General features: G+C 42.8%; 1 protein-coding gene across 1 annotated transcript in view; it reads left to right on the top strand.

Moving 5' to 3' along the window:
• The first annotated feature begins 332 nt into the window (after positions 1-332).
• The window catches only part of LOC143179047 (neural cell adhesion molecule 2), a 194,571-nt gene continuing 173,802 nt past the window's right edge, over positions 333-21,101 (top strand). Inside the window, exon 1 of the mRNA XM_076378039.1 lies at positions 333-961. Within this exon, the coding sequence (XP_076234154.1) occupies positions 838-961 (124 nt within the window). The 5' untranslated portion in view covers positions 333-837. The remainder of the gene's footprint in view (positions 962-21,101) is intronic.

Genomic DNA, 21,101 nt, shown 5'->3' on the forward strand with positions numbered 1-21,101 from the left:
CGAGGATCCACGACGTCGACGTCGGCAGCTGGTCTACCCGCAGTGGTGGTGGTGGTGGTGCTGCCAGCCGTGTCGCGCCGCCGATGTGGTTGCCTCGGTGGGGATAGTCCATCTAGTGGGAGCGATAACGATAGTGGGGGTAGTGGGCACGACAGTGGCGACGTCAACGTCGGCCGCGGCAGCTGAGCGCAGCGGTGTGCACCGCACGGCACGGTGCTGATACACAGTGCGGGAGGCGAGCGAAATCTCGCTCGAGTGCGAGTGGCGCGCGTTACGTCGCTCTCCTTCGTCCGTCGGAATCGCTTCGCCTTTGGCCGTCGAAACCCACGGGACCGCGATTTCAAAACCGACGTGATGGTATGACAAACCATTCCAGTGAGGAAGTTTGAAAAAATCGAGCGCGGTTGGGGGACGAGGAAGGGGCGAAAGATCGGAGCAGAGAAACCGGGGGAAACGTGCAAAGGTGGTATCGCGTGCTTAGATAACAGTGATGCTGTTGCTTATCGACAGTGATTTGTAAATATTATATATCGTGCCTGGGAAAGAGGCAAGTTACCAGTGATCGAGTGTTCCGTTTCGAGTAGCATCCGCTTCCGGATCGACCGTTGCTCATTCACAGACGGTGCTCGACCGTGACCTGCCGGTTCCCATTGTTTGGTGTCGATTCGTCCGCGAACATGGTAGTGTACGTGCACAGGGAAGATGCGTGAGGGTGTCAGAGACACGGTGGATACTGGAAGACGGTGAACGAGGAGCCGACGGGGATCGGCGAACGGATGCTGTTCGACGACAATCGGTTGCTATGATCGAGCCGCGGAGAGTTCACGTGGAACGATCATGATTTACCTGAGGCTGCACGTCGGGAGGAGTCTACGGTGCAACGCGACTGCTAGGCACTGGAACGTGTTCATCGTGCCGCTCTTCCCACTCTGGATTATCGGCGCCTTCTGCGTGAAAGACAGTGAGTACTCTTGAACGTCTATGCTACTAACAAGGTGTAAACGAGTATTTATAAACAACGTTGTATGAAAGAAAACCTACCTGTTTAAGGGGGTTCAATTTTTTTCTGCAAACATGTAATGACTCTAATTTTTTCAAACGGAGCTGAAGCCTATAGGCACAGGATTTGACGTAAACTTCGCGTGCTGAAAGCTAGATACAAGAACCAACTTAGCTTGCTAGTTAACCAAGTTCTACTGTTCAGAATTTGAGATTTACTTTTTGTTGAGGAGTACCTTATCTATTTCCACGCTTCACTGAATTTTCTTTCCATATTATGCGACTGTTTCGGCGTGCTCTGTTTCGTTTTGGTATATCTTGGTTATTAGTATATCAGCTTTGAAGCTTTGAAATCTCTGTGAAGCCAAGGTTGACAACGTGACTCCCTCAAATAGAATACACTCGCGATCAAAGGCATCGTTCCTTCTGAACGCCTCGCTCCACTCTCGTTTTTCCAACGACGGAGTTCGATTGTTGCTTCTTATTTGATATTCCATCGGCTTCGTCCTCGATAATCTCAGCCATTCTTGCGTAAGACTTCGTTCGCCTTTAGGACGGTGACTTCGCGACGTCGTTGTTTAAGATTACTCCGCGAGAGAAGGGTCTGCATTGTGGGGGAGGTAATAGGATCGCGGTAATTTCAAAATGCTACTAGAAACTTCTCGCTTTGTCACGTGATCGCTCTGTGCTTCACGTTTATTGGTTGAAGTAGTTCAGGAATTAATTTTGGACCAATCGCGTCGCGTTACTGATAGTTTATGGCTTAACCGATAAGGAGTATAGATTTTCTACTGCGATTGATAGTCTATATTCGGTGACTGTTGTGGAAAGGCAAAAAGTGACGCGGTTCTGTTGAAATTCAATCAGTCTTTATCGGAGGTTTTGGGAGATTATTGTGAGTTGCGGTCATGGAGATAGACGTGGTTTATTGCATTGGAGGATTCTGCGGGGAACTACTGTTTTCTTGGTGAATGTACAGGTAAAAATAGAACAATTGTTTCGAATCGATATTGATGTAACTGTGATCGAGTGGAAGGCAAATTGAATACTAAAATTGTGTCTCGTTTATATGGAAATTCCGCTGATAGATAATTCTTCCAATTCTAAATTAAAGTAAATAACTTAAGTTACACTCTATTTCTGATAAGTAAGGAATTCTCGAATTCTGGTTCTGGGTTAACCTTCCACTGGTCACGTGACCTCTGGAAAAGGCTTGTCAATGAGCGCACGCAACTCTTCTAATGCTTTAACCTTTCTGGTACCCGAAGAGTCAGAATTTAACCTCAAAATGGTTTTGTTAACGAAGCATACACAAACAGAAAAAGAATACTTACATTTCTGTTATTAATCACCACCAGGAATTTTAGCATAATTTCTGAGCAATGTTAGTTTTTCACTGCCACTTTGAGGTTACTTTTTCATGCCTCCTCGTATTTGTCTTTATTCAGCTAAACGCATAACTTTGCTCGCGTTAATCCAAGCTCAATTTGTTACACGACGTCGTAAAGTGCAGACCGGACGTAAAAAGTTGTCAGCACACCATAAATTCAGCTTATCCTTTACTACTAGTCGTTCAAAATTTACGCTCTCAACAGTGTACCGAAAAACAAGGTATACACAATCACCAGTACAAGTCACTTCGACGCAAAACAATAGTGATTAACCCTCGACGTGGTGCTTGTTTCGCTTGAGACATGCGAGCGTATTCGAGCGAATTCGAGCGTGATCCAATGCGCAGTATTGAAGCGTGTTCGAACGCCCGAGAACTGAATTATTGGGTTAGTATATATGAAATTGTAATTTTGGAAAGCTTGAAATATCAGAATATGGTTTCATTAATAAAATTGTATCAGTAACAAAACCATATTGACTGAAATGTAGAGGCACACGTTACCACGTCAAACTCCAATACAAGAATAATGTAATATGTTGTAGAGTTTAACAATAGTGTCATATAACAGCATTAGCTATTCATAAATAGTAGAGAATGTATTGTAAATTCCAACTCCCATGAAATTTTCTATAAAAGTAATAATAATTAGAAATAATCATAGATGCTCTTGAGAAAACACTTTGCAACTCCCTTAAGGATGGCAACACACAATTTAAGAACCCAGGATCTAAATATTCCTAATAGTTCTATTTGTACAATCGAACTAATTATCACCTTGCACACACTGACATACTTATAATAATTTCTCGTTTCCTTCTTCTAAATGAAAATAATGAAATTTAAAACAATTTACGATCGGTAATTTCACGTGCACCAGTGCAATGAAATACGAAGCTCACCAGTGGCATCGTGCGCATATCGAAGGGTTAATTAAAGATTCCGCGGATCGATCGGCCGTAGCCACCGTAATTGACCCGAAATCATGGAAGTTCTCTCGCGCGTTACATATTCATCGGGAGCCGTGGACGCGTCTCGACGCGGCCGTTTCGCGTCAGCTCAAAGACAACTTTCCACTTTGACGCAGGACCACTATACCGTATTAAGCACCGTCTAGGGGGTGGCTTTTACTCCACCGGAACAAGACGAGTTGGGAACTGGACGATTGGTTTCTCTTAGTTAATATTCAGCTCGTTTCTTGGCGTTAGCGGCGTAGGAACGTGGCTCGAACGTCGTTTACAAAAGGTGTGTTGCGAGACGAAAATGGTTCGATTCGTCGCGCTTCCCTTGAAACTGCAACGTCGACGCGAAGTCGAGCGGATTTTGGGAAACGGTGAAGCTCGTGGGATCGTGGAAATGCTCCCATTTGGGAGACAAAGTACGGGGCGCGATGTTTGCTCGATTTTGCGACTGCCACGAGCTCTGAGTTGCTCGACTTTGCATCGATGTCGCTCTCTCGAGCGAAATGCCTTTCGCGGGGAATAGAATGAGGAGATATATCGATATTTCAGTTCCTCTGAGTTCGTGATGGATATTCGTTCTCGCTTTTATTGATTGATATGATTAGATACAGATTTTCTTATTTGGGAATATTATGGTTATGAATTATTTATATCGTGTATTTTGGAATTATGTTTTGTTAGGTGTACCTATATAGGCATAAGTAAAGAAATGGTTCATTAAGTCCTACGTGTCTGCTTCTAAATAGACATAGTGAATATTATAATTCAGTATTACTTTGGCTAATGTCATTATCGGATACTAATTTCATCTCTTGAATTATCTACTATTATAAAAGTATTCTACTTTCTAGTACTAATTTAAAACTATTCTAGTACTAATTTTGATTACACTCTTGATCACACCCCAATTTAAACAAAATCCCCTCGAGTTCTTCATCAAACTCTGCATTTACAAATTTCCTGATTCACAAGATACGACACAATACTCAACTCCTATAATAGACCGTAGTTGTTTATTCACGGGTACTTATCCCTTGATTTCACGAAAGTTAGAAAGGGCGACAGCAGGTTCCGGCTGGTCGTGTATCATAATTCAAAAAGTTCTGACGGGTGCCTTGCCGTCGTCGTTTACACGTTCATCATCGATCGAGGGCTTCTCACGACTCGTCACACAGACGGATCACGTCACCCCATTACGAGCTACACACCCCGTCAGGTTCATCCTGTCGACAAACAGATTCCAATCTGTCGCCTCTCACCCGTTTCCTCAAATTTTCAGTGGACCTAGCTCCTGCCTCTCGTCTGCTAATCGTTGTGTAAATTTAGCGACCGAAGATTGCTTCATTCGTTATTTGCCCTTGGATCTAGGCCTTCGATCCACCTTCATTGATTAGGTCAAGGTCGAGAAGCTAAAGCACGACTGGTATCGCCCTCGTGAATCGCTTTCTTCAATTTCACTCAGACCTTTATAATTCAATTTAAACTCGTTCGAGGGATCATTGAATTCCACTTAAGTGAAAATTAAATATTTTTTAAAAATTAACTCGATGGTGACGCTGAATACTAGATGAGGTTTACCTCAACCCTCAATTGGTGAGACGAGGTTCTGGATACGATAATTATTATAAAATAACTCCAATGAGAAGCTGTAGAAGTTTCATTCCTTCTATATAACCAAATTAACAGTTGTTTAAATAGTCCATAAACAGCGAGAGAAATAAATCAGTAGTCCACATACAAAACAAGGTTCTTTTTTAAAGTGGAGTACATGGAGTCTTTTGATCGATCAATGCTCCAAAAGTTCACCGTCCTTATATATATAAGCACCGACCAAAATAGATACAAAGTTCCGACTAAATCAATTAAACCAAGCAATTAATTCGCTACGTCAAAATAGCACTGCACCCACTTAAATTTCTCTACAGCAGCAACTTTGTTCCTTTAAATCTCGGCAACCTAGTCAAAGGATCACATCCCGTATTATCGTCGTAAATTTCCCGCTAGCAAGGAGGAAAACGTCGAAGATTAAATGGTCGACACGAGTCGTCCATGTCTTCGTTTCGCTCTCATAACAGGAACGTCTGTAGCGAGCATAATCATCCGCTATAATCTTATTATCGCATAATTAGAGTAACAGGGATTCTAGTGGCTACATTGTTGCGCGTTCTACAGGAACATTCGCATATTATTCGACTAGTTCTCATGATATAGATGTCTGTCGGTTTAGAAATACCATCAACCGAGCTTCCTGCGTCCGGATTACGGATATTCACTGACCCTCGTTACACGTGGGTACAGGAGAGTCAGTCGAACCCCACGTTCCTCGATTCGTTATCAAATATCTCACGTATTACATTTGATCGTGCCTCTTCTTTCGTTTTCTCTAACCGTAGAACCTCGTTACCCTTCCTTCGAATTGTCAGCTGTACCAGTTGGAGTTTCAACTTCCTGGGACGTCTGGATGCTTGATTTTTTAGCACATTAAATTTTCTAAAAATTCCTCTTGAAAGTTGCCTTCTACCTAGCAAGAAGTTTGTTTCAGATTTTGCCTCCGAAACTGTGTTTTTTTGTTTTTGAGCTTTCAAGTAGGGGCCTCCCGAAACGTTAATTACCACATTTTAGTTGAAATTTCATAAAAACTGAATTCACGATTCGCGATCTCGCCCCTTTAAGAGTAGATCCTTGATACTCGAACTAGATTAAAAGACCCTAAGCGCCCATGAAAAGGGGTCTTTAACAGCTGCTGTAAGTCGGAAGTATCTTTTTTACCCAGAACCAAGATAGATTCCGCACCATTAATTAATACATCCATATTTCACGAGCGAAACCCACCTCGTTCATCCATCACCCTCAACTAGAACCGTTTTCACCTCGAAGGTGAAGCTTCGCGGCGAAACTGAAGAATATCTCGCACAGTATTGAAGTTTATCCTCGAGGAACTCGAAGTGAGCGGTCGTTGGCGCAGATACGCAGCCTGTCGCGGGCCGACGTTGATGGAAAGTAATAGGATTTCCGCGTCGGCTTTTATTACAAGCGTCGCCCAGGCATAGCTAATGGACGTGAAAAATGCACGGGTCTCCAATAACCCAAGGAGGGTGTGAGAAATTTACGGGCCTCTCGAACGCACCACGAGACAAAGTTTGGTCGAAAGTTTCGGGGGTGACCGCGATCGAAACTGGGAAGCGGATAATTGCGTTATCGCTCGGCGTCTTGGGGCGATAAAGTTGCAATTCGTGAAACGTGATTTCGAGTAATTGCATTATGCGAAAGGTTTGTTAACTTACTGGGGGTAAAATGTTGGTGTTTCGTTTTCCGCCTGCTAGGAGGAATTCAGAGGTGCTTTTGAGCGTAAGAGACGGGTGAAAGATAGGAATTTTGTCTTAAATTCTCCCGAGAAATTCGCTTCAACAGGTCAGGAGTTGAAATTCGAGGACGAAGTTATTTGAGATGTCAACGAATTGAAGGCGTAGCGAGGGAAAATCGTCAGGCTCGTAAGTTTCACGGGCGAGCGAAGTTTACGGGGTCCCTTGGGTGACGTTAATTGCAGAGATTTTGCAAATGGAGCACGGGGAATTGCAGGGCGCTCGAAATTGTAAGGCTTTCCTCCTTCTTCCCTGTTTACGATTATATGCAAATTTCAGGTAGCAAACATTTTATTCGTTTCATTTATTTTGTGACGATTAACGAGTGTTAAGTAGCAGCCACAAGTGTAAAAGTAGAGAATAGTTAAAAGGTGATTGTTTCATCAGAGTGTGATACTTTTCCATTATCTAATTCTACTTGAGAATAAAAGAGTTGCCCGGATTTCGTGCGTAATGTGATTTAGCAAATTCAACGCAAAATGCTGGATTGAAAGGCGGAGCGATGCTCCAGAAAAATCGTCCCATTTATCTGGTCGGGCTTCCATGAAATAGAATTGAGCGCGCCACTTTTTTTCCAAAAGCGCCTTTGCAAATTATGCAAACGTCGTCAGTCGCAGAGAAACGTGAACGATTTGCGGAAATCCCTGCTTTCTGAGCGAGCTGCGCGAACGACTCGAGAATCTATTTGATTGGCGAATTATGCCGCAATATGGTGTGGTTCATTGTAAAACCCTGTCAATGTAACGCGAATCGGATTTCCTCCTTCGGCTCGACGACGGCTTTCAACGCTTTCTTCTAGGGTGAGAACAACACTGAGACGCGATTTCAATCCTTGCTTTGATAGCCTTCGATAGATCAAGGAAGAAAACCTATACAATATTTTTACTATTATTTTATATCTATTGACAATTCGCAGTCATTGCAGACTCACTGGGAGATAGATGGAATCAAAGTTTCATCAATCTCGCTTTAAAAAAATCTTAAGTTCAAACCTTGAAATAGTAAATCGAAGATATGGATGGATGGTAAGTCTAAGAATCAGAAATATTAATTGGATTCATCTTCTTTTGATATCTTCAACCGGTGGTTATTTAAACCTTATGAGTGTATAAATTGAAAATATTAATTGAATTCATCTTCATTCAATGTTTATGTAAAGCATACGAATGTAAAAATTAGAAATGTTAATGAAATCCATTGGTGGATTGCGACGTTTTAATTTGCTACAGACTTAAATGATAATAACGGTAATAAAAAGGGAAAGCATTACATTGGGGTTCGAGTTGGGGGTGGGACAGGGTATGTATAAAATAGGGGAAACAGCAGAGAAGGGTCGGATATATACAAACTGGGGAAATAGAATAAATAAATTTGAATAAAAGTTACTCAAATTTGAAGTTCAGGATGTCCAGTGGTCAAGTTGCCCAATGGCTAGCGGAGACTGGGGCGTCCAGGGTGGTCATGGGTCCAGGGTGGTCAAGGTTCCAAGGTGGTCAAGGTTCCAAGGTGGTCAAGGGTCCAAGGTGGTCATGGGTCCAGGATGGTCATGGGTCCAGGATGGTCATGGGTCCAGGGCCCCTCTAGTGGATCCCCAAGAGGATCCACACCCGCCAGAGGACCCGAGACGAGTGAGGCACTTGTGCTCCTGCAGGGGTATTTATACTGTCTCGGGAAAAATGGGGAACCAATCATAGAAGTTCCTCGGGCGGTAGGAATATCGAAATTCATCTGTCGAACAATATTTTGCTATAAATTGATATTTTCCATAAAATACTCATTTCAGCAACAATTTCTGATACACATATTGTCAATAACAATTACACACTGTGTGCAATTGTGCAAATTATTGACATCTGTAATTGTTTGTTAACGAATCTGGCAATTATTCTTCGTTCGTTTAATCTCACAATTTAATAACTGGTTCCCGATATTTTCTGGTCATTCGCTATGGATATCCCAACGGTTGTGGATCGTCCTGTTGATAATTTAACGCAGAATTCCTTCTTTCTTTAAATTTAGTCATAAAAAATTAGGCATCTCGTTTACAATAAATATGGTTTTTGTCGTATAAATTCTTTGCAACAATATCTTTTGTAAATAACATTTTCATTTATTATTTGAAACTATAGGGATGGTATGCAACACTCATAAGCTTTACTCAGCTTGCAACCTTCTCCAACTCTTAAATCACAACGATATCCATTACTAAAGTACACCCTGTGTAAATCAGTTCCCAACCCATTACATTTATCGTAAGTGAACCAATTCCCCGCTAGCGATCTACAGTCTCAAAGCCTTCAGAAAGTGATTCCCATGTAGTTTCACGTTGCTAAAGTTCCCCGATAAAACGCGTCAGAGTCTAGAGGCCCGATGCCCAGGAGAATTGTAGCTGGTAAAGCTACATCGTGGCAAAAGGCATCAGGGCGCACGTAATGCCGTTTCTTGTACGGTGAATATTTAAGCGTTCGTACTTGGCTGGCAATTTTCATAAAACTCGGTTTTTTACTCGAAGGAGGACGCGTGAGAGGGAAGGGTCTAGCTAAAAGCGCCGTTAACCAGCGGCGGACGTAAAAGCCTGTGGCCTAAATTATTAGCAACATTATTACCATTCTTAATTTAACGTCGTCTGGCCTGGCTGGCCTCCAGCGTTCGTGGCTTCGCGAAATTAGCATCTGCCCCGTATCTTCGACGAGGAATCCATTCTCTGTGAAGCGATTCTCTAGACCAGGGTCCCTAGAGACAGCTAGGAATAGAACCGAACCGCATGGTTCATGTGGACTTGGTTTTGGCCTGCAGATATTCGAATTGTCAATTGACTAGAAACACATTTATTGATGTCCAAGCTGAAAACAGGAGAACAACAGAAGCAGATTTAATTTTGTCATACTTATATAGTTATTGAAGGAATTTTCTCTCACAAAACATTATTGCAAGCATCTCTTTAATGCCCCTTAAAAGCAGCTCTGAAGCGCGAAGGAACGAAATTGCTTTGTCGGAAACGTGAGAATTATATTTGTTAAATGGATTAATAATTGAAATGAAATTCTCGGACCCTGCTGTTTGGCGGAAGTTCAGTGTTGCAGCGTGTAGCTCCGTCAAAGAGGCTCCCTCCTTAAAAGTATCACTTCCTCGGTTGCGTGTGTCTCCTCGTCCTTATCTATTATTCGCGTACTCTAGTTACCTCGTCACTTGCCGCGGGTAACGCGTGCACACAAGAGACCTAGTCCTATATCATAGTGCTCGTCGACGTCGAGGATCTTCGCGCTTAATGCACCTTTAGCTGACAACGATGTCGTACTTCGAGAAACCCTCTATCGGGTATTGTGTTTTGGCATCACGAAGACTCAGTGAGATACCCATTCTTCCGCGGCCTTCGAAATCACTCGACCTACATGATCGAAAGTTTCTTGACATTCAAATGGCCGGCAGGAGTTCGAAGTGTCTGTTTTCTGAAATTCCCAGCCTCGTTTGCTCGCTCTCGTGCTATTTTATGGCCGGATGCGGTCCAAATAACGAAGGTTAAGTGTCTCCGCGAGTAATAATCGAGGGGATGTGTCCTCCTCAGCGAGGAAATTGGTTCCTGACGCTTTCTGTCCATTTACCAGGAAACCGCTCATCCGAGCTGTGTTTAGTTGCTCGATTAAGGCTCAGATTGTAAGCTCGTTACCGATCTAAACTAAGTTCAGCTGAGGGCTACCTACCAACTGTTCCATTTAGATATGGAAATTTGGGGATTAATTTGGATTTTCTGGACAGTAGCAAATGGACGGTCCAAAGTAAATAGATTTGTAGCTTTTGGAATAGTGACATCTTTTGGTTTTGTGTTTAGAGTGATTGAAGAGTATTCTACAGAAGTGGAAGTATGATGTAATGCGAGTCATGTGTTATTTGTCGAATTTTATGTCGCTCCGTTTGCGTTCACAGCTACACGCAACTCTGATCGTCACTTCCATGACACGAATGTAGTTTATGCTGTTTTCGAGGATATTGTCGCTAGTTCGAGAATTTCCAATAGATACTTTCGTCGTTCTGAATAGCAATATCCTCTTCTCGATCGAGGCGTTCAACGTCTTTATTGTTCTTGACGATATCGTTGTCGAGAACCTTATTTTTCACATTTGACGACCGTATCTGTTCTCAAATGTCTCGTCGTCTTGATTCAGAAATAGTCTGTGCAAAATAACGGAGCAATATCTTCAAATAACATTCAATAAAGTCCAAAACCAGGTTATAAATTAGAGGCAAGATAATATTTAATACTAAAATTCTTCTACACCTAAGTCCACTATTCAATAGATGTAGTGTTAATTCAGTTTTCAGGACCAAGAAATTTCCTAATAGTACGTACACATCGACCTAAGTTTCGACTCACCCTTAGTGTCTGCCTAACACCATACTCTACTACTAGCTTCCGCGCTACGCTCAGGAACAAGTAGTACTGGCCATTATAAGTCAGCCAAACTTCGAGGTCCATTATTTCATGGACCACCTCCTCCTCTTAATTTCTCTAAAAGCTTCTAAAAAACAAGTCGACCGTTTAAGTTTGCCCTTCAATCTTCACCGTTAAACTGATTTCACAGCGAATCAGCTGATCGAAGATCATCCACGATAATTAATCCCACATAACCCACTCGTCCACTTCTATCGAACTTCGCTCCGAGTTTAATTAAAAAATCCATGAAGGGCGCTCGAAATTAAGCAAGGAGCTTAATGGCAAATGCAGGACGTTCCAAAGAGGTGTCTTAAAATTCTTCCAGTTCGTCCTGGAGAGGTCGTCGGCTTAAATTATTCAGCCGTGCTTCAGCCGCGTCCGGAACCTAACGACACTCCATTAACACTAATTTGCTGGTTCTCGCGCGCCCCGAACACTGTTGGATTTCGAATTCGCCAACATCGCGTCCTCGCTGCTATCTTCATAATTAATACGTTTCTCAGTCAACGTGACCTCGTAGTAATATTTCTCCCCGAACTTATGAGCAAACTTGCGCCTTCTCGTCATTCATTTTTCCTTCGAAAAGGAACGTCGCAATTAAGCGAATTGATAACACTGATAGAAGGAAAGGGGAAGAAACTCTCGACAGAAGCTATTTCTTTATCTCCAACGCTTAAGCGCCATTGAATTCTTTCGATATTGGAGTCGTAACTTCGACCAGACCGATGGAACTTGCCTTGACACGCAGCGGCAAAGTTTTTTCATTAATATTTCTCGAATGTCGTGTTCGATAATCTCTGCGTTGGCTGAGACGCATTTGGAGACAAAATGGCGCACCATCGACGCTAATCTTGGCAATCTTCATATCCTGCGAGTGCTCTTGAACTCTGCATGGGCACGAAAGGTGCTTACTCGGCCGATGCCACCGCTATCGCATTACCCCCAAAGGCAGCCGCGTCGTGTTATCCTCGAGGGCACTTGGCGGGCCCCCAGGCACCTTAGACGAGCGCGAATTACGAGCAAGAAGGATGTCGTTGACTGAGCCCGCGCCCTGGTGTCCTTTTCCATCTCTGCGATCGTAGTCGAACTGTCTCGTGTTGCCTGTCATGCGATCTCTCGGGGAATATCGAATTATCTGGCGGCTGGGATCGACTTTTAGCGAAGATTAACCTCTGATCGATTTCGTGAAGACTGTATAGGAAAGAGGCTATTGGGAATTTCCTCTGTTTTCCCTTTGTAAAGGTGACTCTGGATGTGTCCTCGGAATTGGTATTTCTTCTCATGTCTTGTCGAATTCAAGGAATAAAATCTGTTAGTCTGATGATTTAAATTATCAGGAGCTTTGATCAATTCGACATTATATGGTTTATTTAATAGTAATCAAGTTTATGCTACAATGCAAAATATTTCCGACCAGTCGTACGATATTTCACGTTGACTTCAAACCCCCGTATCTTATTGTACTTGATAATTTCTTCCCCTGTATCTCTTTGGGTGCTTCTAACGAATAAATATTGTATTTTCCCGTCTCCGACTTTGCTACCCTCTAGAAGGCATAGAAAACAGAGGATCCCAAGTAGCTCCAACACAGAAGCTTGAAAGTAAACGTCACGCTAGGGAGCACAGTAGACCGACGTTTTCTTGCGATTCGCCGAGAGCGGTCAATGCAGCTCAAGTATTCTCGGGTCGTTGGGGAAGTTAGCGACGGTAACCTGGAGCGGCCACGTCGTTTCGACGCGCTTAGCTAACGAGCGGTACCGCACGTCCCTTTACTTTCGATGGAAACCGAATTAGCCCTGGCGACTAGTCGAAACAACCAGGACGAGTTCCCATCCGAACGTCTGGCCCCGAGTCCCTGAGTTCTATAACTGGATTTGCGAAATCGCGAAACGACCGCTGCGTGATTTCCTGGAACGCGCGGCACGCTCCCTCAGGTCCGAGGTTTTTAAAGAATTCTCGAGATGCCGGGTCTCGAGTAACGCCTCGGGCGTGCTGTTGCATCAATTAGCGTCTTCCCGTTGCTCGGGAGACCGGCCTCTGACCTCTTCCCTCGGCTTTTATTCCCTTTGCTTTTAAACGCTGCGCGAACTGTCTCATCGACGTCTTGGAAATTCTTTCGGAGACATTTTGTGGAGCTTTTAATTCGTTCTGATTACTTTGATGGTAGATAGGATTCTGGTATTAAATATCAAGTATTGAATGTCGTGACAGAGAAATTTGGTGTTCAAGATTTTAAGTTCGTAGAAGTCCAAGTCTTTAAGATATGAGAATATTCAGGAAGTATTTATGTGTTGAGGATCAAGGGCCAAGGTTCAAGGCTATTCAAGGATCAACATATTAAAGGATTAATGTGCTGTAAAGTTAAGGATCGGAGTACATATGCACAGGTCGACGAATCGGAGGGTTAATATGAGAAGTTATTAATGTCTTCAAAGTTCAGGACCTTTAGGGTCAAAGGCTGAGGCTTCCAAAGGTTAAGACAATCAGGAATTGAGGGTTATAGTCAATACTCTAAAATGAGACTCTAAAAATTTCAATTTCTTTCAATCAACTTTTTATCAAAATCATTTTCCTAATCAAGCTATCTTTTCAATCCAATAGCTAAGTCTCCCTCCAAATGAAATTTATGTCAACACTTCAGCTGAACAATTTAACTAATAGTCATCCAACCAGATCTTCATTTCAATTCCTTCTCCAAACAGCTTGGACTACATAGTTTGAATCACAAGGTAATAAACAGTGGTTGATGAAACGGAGAAGGGTAGCCCGTGATGATTTCGCTTGTTTACCGGAGAAAGGCAAAGGCAGCACTAAGCAAAGAATCGTAATTGACGAATGTGCTTGTCTCTACTTGATGGAAATTAGTTTAACGCGTCGTGTCCGTCTCCAAGATTGTTTCATTCAGCCATGGGAACCGCGTTTTCCGCAGTTGAATTTACACGATTGCAAAGTTGTCCCGAGCTTTCCGTGACTGGAAGTTGACGCGGAACATCGTTAAGAACGATACATCGTACTTCCAGCAAAGTTTCCACGAGATTTTTATCCTCGACTTAATTACCTCGACCACGTTCTGACACAAAAAGGTAAGGCAAATTTGCCTACCTTCCTGAAGTCAAGTAATGAGTTTCGCATTTTCGCAAACAATGAAATCTTCGTGCATTGAAAACGTGTTCACAGCTTTTCGAAGCGTAAACCGACGATGTTCGCAATTCCACGGAGAGACTAGCACTAGTTACATCTAAAAAATATATTAATTTGGCGTGAAAGCTTCATTAAAAGTACTTTGACTTAACGATCAACGAGGGATGAGAGGCGAGCCGTGAAATTAGTCCACTATTTTTGCCAACAATAAGCTTCATTTCCGCCAGCTTTCGCGCATACTTGGAATATTCGCTTATAAATTATCGCACAGTCGAAATGGTTATGTAAATTAACTTTCATACGATGCAAAATGTTTGTTTTACACACCAACACTATGAAAAGCCATAATAATCATATTCATTTTGCATCATTGCATGGGAATAAATTTCTAATTCGCATTGAACAAGAGATTCAAATTCGAGATATTTCCAATTTCTCTTTTTTCCCATTTATTTTCACTACCTTCGTTCCGCGTCATATTCCAATATTGGTCAAAATTAGTTACATAAAAAAATCGAAAAAATACTGTTTCACCTTTGACCTGAACAATCTTACTCACAGAGTTATGCGTTCCTAGGAACTCTCCGTATGCTATACACACATCACTAGCAGCTTATTACCACTTCTATACCATTTCACTCGCACTCCTCAATTCTAATTCCCTCTAAGTTCTCTCCAACTCGAAGTTTCCTTGATACTGACACTCCGTCAATTTACCTAATTGCCTCCAAACCAGTTGTCCATTGACGTAACAAATAACCCAATTCGCCACAAGATACCTACTAGCGTATAGACAGCTTCCTACTCTACTCAAAGAGTTAATATGTTAATTCTATTTGTACGATTGTTTATCAAAGGCTCGTTAAGAGCAAACGAAATGCTTTAAGCGTCCGTATCATAAAGCCAGTCGCGACTAGGTTCTAGCTCGAAAACCAGCTCTCCACGTTGATCTCAGTCGCTGGCCACGCGCCACCCTCTATGCAAATTACCGGCTGCACTCGCCAATAAAACTGTCGGGACTGCTCGAACTTAATTATCGCCGGAAGTTATGTAACGGATTGCATTGTGCCCCAGCAGGGTCGAGACGAACGGTCGAGCGCGCAGTGGGAATTAGTAAGGGTAAATAACGATACCAATGGAAAGGGAAGAAGGGAGATATGGACGCAGAAAATTCGTTGGAGGGCTGCCCTACACCCCTTCTCGAGAATTCGATTAATTATGGTTTCGAATTAATGAAATATCTACTTCTAAAGTTTCTTTATACTTTTTTCGTTGTAAAATATTCTTCAGTCTTGGACCTCAATTTTGTCAAAATTGAATAGTTGAAAAAAGTTATTCACTTTTCAATATCCTACTAGTGATGCATAGGTCACTTGAGAGTAAGTTCACGAAGGAGCTTGTAATCCAGCTACCCCTCGCAGCTCCTCACTTGAGAATCAGAGTTAAAGAATCTTCGCTTCTTCCGTAGTATATTCAAAGTTGGGCCAGGAGCTCTCTACGTCAGTCGTTTCGCAAATTATTATAGTTCACATGTTCTCACGCTGTTCGCGAAGCAACGCACACAATAGGGGACGCATAACTTTGGACTACATTTGAATGGAAAGTGCTGGTACTTATTTATTCAGATTGGCGCGGAGTTAGCGTGAAGAATACGGTGTGCAGCATGTGTGGTATTCGAGCTTGGCGCATTGTGCTATTGAATATTAGCATTTTAAATGTTTCATTAGCGGGGTGTTAAGCCCGACCTCCTAATTCAGTGGAACTGCTTTAAACGGTCTGCCACTATACTTTAAATACCACGGCAAACCCACTTCATGGGTGTTTCAGAACCCCGGTAAATCTCTGAAAAAGAAACAGAGAAATGTACATAAATTAATTAATAACAAATGAAGCAAATGTCAAATAAAAACTCGAAGAAATGTTTATTATCGAGAAACAGCTTTCTATAACCAAAAAAGTCGAAAGTCCTCGCGGGAGCAAAAGCAGGGGACGAGAAAAAGCAAACGAGTGATGAAAAGAACGTCGGATAATATACAGAGGCGCAGGAGGGAAGCTTCTCGTTGCGCGCAATTTCATTCTGCAGCTAATAAGTTCAAAGTAATGCAGCAGACCGCGCAGCAACAGCAGCGGCTGGAAAAAAGCTCGCGACCGTCTGCGTGTTCCAGCGCCGCTTGTTGATCACATCTTAATATCCCTGTGGCGCGTGTACCCGTGCCTAGCTTCGCAGTCACGTACCGGCCACTCTGTGCTAAAACTTCGACTTTACTCCTACCACCCTCCGCGGCGTTAATCTTCCTTTTAACGCGACCGAAACCGCGTCCCAGCTGCCGTTCTGCTAAATCGAGCACCGAGAAAATAATATTTTCCGAGAGATAAGGGGGTGCATGCTTAGCAGAATAGCTTGAACATTCGAGATCAATTTAATTTTACGGAAGTTTTAACTTCTTTAATTAGTATTTATGGGGGATCCTCGGGGAGCCATTTGGGAAGGGGTTTAACTCTAGATTGGTATGGTTTGTACAAATTTTTTAATATTCAAATCTTCAAATCTTCAAATTTTCAAATATTAAAATTTTCAAATTTTCAAATATTCAAATTTTCAAATTTTCAACTTTTCAAATTTTCAAATTTTCAAATCTTCAAATTTTCAAACTTTCATATATTCAAATTTTCAAATTTTTCAAATATTCAAATCAAATTTTCAAATATCTAAATTTTTAAATTCATTTAGTTCTTGAAATTTCATTTTATTAACCTCTATAATTTCTAAATAGCAAGAACGGAGTTGGTATCAGTGCTGCAACTCCCACTATACAGTTAACGATTCAACATTAAATAAGGGTCAGTGAATACGTGTGGTAAATACAATGAAAATGACCTACTTATTTCCCCTGTTCTATAACTCCTATATTAACGCAATATTCCAGGAATTGCAACAATGCAATCTATGAAACTCGCAGTGCTACACAGTGCTACGGTCAAAACAAGAGAAGAATTACAAGCTAGAACTTCACTCGTTAGGCATCTAACAGGTTTCCATTTACATGGATTCTTACGTTTATAAGAGCTGTGTAATCTGTGTCAAGACTAACGTGAGTCGGCAAGTAACAAAGCGAATCTATAATCCCTCATATCGCATTCTCTTTCTGCATATCGAATAACCGGTCGACTGTAGATCAAGAATAGTTGGCTGGGCAGTTTGAAGGTAGGCTACATCAATACTGGTATTAATTATAGATTAATAATTGATTATCGGGGAAATAGCCTCCACAGAGATTGATGGAAATAATTTTGTCATTGGAATCTTCAATCGTCGATAGAAAGTCGAGAGATTCTCGCACAAACATTGATGCAGTGGAATGACCCGAGCCATAATATAATCTGGGGTACAAAGAAAATTAAAAAACGGCAGCTGGACATCGTGTTTATCTTTGTCCCTGCGTCGCTTCTTTCGGTTTGCACTCTCTGCTGCACCAATCGATATCCGCGTCCATTAGCGAACGAGTCGCATTAAAAAAGTGGCTCATGTCTCATGACGTGTTTTCCGCAAAGTGAACCAGGGAATGTTTGCAATCATAACGAAACTCGATTCCGGAGAAAAAAAAAATATGGAGGCTCGATAATGCCTGTTGTGACTGTATATGATATTCTTGAAACCTACGTGGCCTGATCGTTGGGGAATAGTGCTTCCATTATTAAAGATACTAGGCGGAATAACTGATGGCTACGCCAGCGTGGAATTTAGAGGGCTGTAAAATGTTGTGGGACCCTAAAGTCTACAGTAACTTTACGAATAAGAGTTAAGAGAGAAGGTATTAAATCCACTTGTTTAAATTCTTAAAATATTTTATATTACATTCCTACTGTGACTCTTAGGTTCTTGAAATCCTCCTAGGAGGATCTTCAGGTGGAAAAATCACTTTCACTTTATCTCAGCTCAGAGATCAGCATTTTTGAAAGCCTAAAGTTAATGACTCTCTAATTTTGCTACGAAGTGTATAATAATTAATGCTCGTATGTATAAAATACTGATCCATTAAACATCTCTACAACTCCAAACCAAACTGCATATTACGAAACTCAAAAAGGCACTTCTCCCAAGTCCAAGAGTCTCAAAATCTGAAAACTCAAAATCATCTACCGTAGTTACTCTCCAAATTACATCCTCTGTTAACAAAGCTTGTACAATCCATCGTTGTACACTTGACTAAATACAGCGAGGCAGTTTGAACAAACGGCCCTCTAATTGTTCGGAATTAGATATATTTGCCATGGGTGGATTGGAAGTGTTCTCTCGGTTCGAGGTTCATCGAACAAAGAGCGAGCACACCGACGGTTAGCTTTCCCGAGGAGCTTTTTGGCTCGTTTCTCCGTGGAGAAACGTCGGGAGCCGCTCCGAGAAGTCGAACTCGCTTTGATCCAGTTATTTCGGACGAGCGAATTGCTGGAGGGTGGCGGAGGTCGGTGCCGATCCAGAATTCTCACTTTCGACCTGGCTAAGGTTACTCGAGATTTCTTTGTGGCAAGGAGATGCCTTTCTCGTTTTCCGATTCCTAGGGGCTCTGTTGGTCGACTAGCAGCGACCGATTAACCCCTTCGCGGTCGAATTTCTTTCCGAGTGAGTTCGGGGAAGTTGGACCTCAATAACCGTCAGGGAAGCCACTTCCGTCCGGGGATTTATAAGATTGTCTTAACGCGCCGAGTAAATTTGCCTTGGGGGTAAAGTTTCGGTGGTTGGGGGCCAGAGAAACTGACGCGAAATTGCGAGGAAAAGTTGGACTTCAAAATTGACTGCTCATTGTACTCGCCACCGAGGGCGAAAGAAGCTCGGAAGAGTGCCAGAGGTCTCTCCTTTGGTTATGAAGTTTTCTGGGGTGGTAGTTAGTCAGCTTGGCCTCTGAGCGAGGACCAGTTCTCGTCCCAATCGTGCTCATATCGATCAGCTATCAATGGTCACGATGCTCAGCCGGTTGAGTAGTTAACAGGTGGTCAAGAGATTCGCAAGAGCTGTAATTGAATCAGTCTGTGGGGTTGCAACTGACACCCCCGGGAATGTAGTTTTATCGTTCATATTGATCTTCACGTCTGGAGAATCATGCGCCTGTAGTGGGCAGCGAAGTTAATTCCTGCAGGGGAAACGTTTGTCGCTCAATTCGGGCTAGGAAGGTGGATATTACAGCGTGGATAAGGTAGGATAGAGTGGCTCGGACAGCGAAAACATGGTCGCGCTCGCAATTAAGGAAAATGGAACGTTCTGTAAGAGTAGCCGATGCTTTTGAGGGAAACTGGCACGCAAGTCTTCGCTAACCAGGATATATCAAAACTTGGAGCGGTAAGAAACTTCGAGCTCTTCGAGTTTTTCAAATCCTTCAAATCCCCTGGGCCCTCCAACTTCTAATTACAATTCGAAAGATTCTCGGTCAATGCGCTAGCGGCTTACAATCGAATCAAAAACGAAACCAGAATTAAATATTCTTTCTTTTGTAAGGTTTTTTCGATTTTGCGTGGAATTAGTGTTGCTCCTTGTCGATTCAGAGAACAGCGAAATGTGAAGTGGGAAGAAGCTCTAGAGCGTCCAGGTTCTCCAAGTTTTCCAAACTCCCTAGCCTCCTTAAATCTTACAGGTCCTCAAGTCCCCTAACTTCGAAGCTCTAATTACACCTCGAAATCTGTTTACCCTGTAACTAGCAAAACTGTTGACGAAATTCTCGATTGCAAAACCAACAGCGAAACTTCTTCGTTGCTTAAAGGGTTTATGGAATAATTTGGAGTTATCTCCTGATAAATTCAGCGAGAGTAGATTCAAGCTTCAGCTTGAACAATCCAAAAGATATCCTTTTCACTATCACATACCAGTAGCCTTCACTTCCATTTCCAAACCACCCTGTACATATAGCTAGAAGCTATCAATGCGATATACAACAGCAGAGAATACAGCAGTTGAGTAGCGGCACTACCAGACACGCAACCCCATTCGGTAACCGGAAGATAATTAGCCGCGTGCATTAAACGACCATCCATCGCGCGTCGTCTCGAGGAAGTGGCCCATGAAACCGTTGTCCCATCCCCAGCGCGGTCGATGACGACAGGGTTGGAGACTGCAGGGGTCGTCGAGCAACGATGCCGACGGTTTGGTGGGCCAGGCAAGTGGCGTGACGAGCCCCCATGAAGAATTTAAGCCGTTTCGCCGCCTTCGTTCGCCGCGATTAATTTTTCACTCGTTTTGGAATTCCTCGAGCTCGCGTGTCCGCTTCCTCTGTCTGCCGACGGCAATCCAGCGCCGCGAAATAATTACTCGCACGCCGACGTGTTTCGTGCCTGGGCCCAGCCGATTAATCCTTCGGTTGTCTGGTTAATTTTAATGCGTCTGGGTAAGCGCTAGAACGCGCAGATCGATAGATCGGGCGAGGAGCAGGCCAGGACTCCTGTTGAATTTTAGCGCAACGTTTCTAGCGTCTGAGAGTAGTCCCTTCCTGTTCAGATGAACTACACTTTACTACACGATGCCGCGGAGTTTGTCGGGCACTTTGTTGGAATAATTTTGTTTCTCCTCTGCGGAGATTTAATGGAAGAATCTCGAAGTGGCCTGCTTGGACGACTAACACGATTGAGAGAGTATTTCCCCTGGTTTTAACGATATTTATAGGCGGAGGCGATCGGTTCGAATTTCTTTAAGCTGAATTGTTACGATAGGGGAATTAGTTGGACCGTAGATACTGCTTCCTTATCAGCATATTTAACGAACGGGTCTCCAGGGAGAGTTTATTGCTCTTCTTGTGTCTTCTATCCCCTTCTTTCGTCGCTGTTGCTTTTTG

The sequence above is a fragment of the Calliopsis andreniformis genome, chromosome 5 (genome assembly GCF_051401765.1).
Source record: "Calliopsis andreniformis isolate RMS-2024a chromosome 5, iyCalAndr_principal, whole genome shotgun sequence".
Lineage (NCBI taxonomy): Eukaryota > Metazoa > Arthropoda > Insecta > Hymenoptera > Andrenidae > Calliopsis > Calliopsis andreniformis.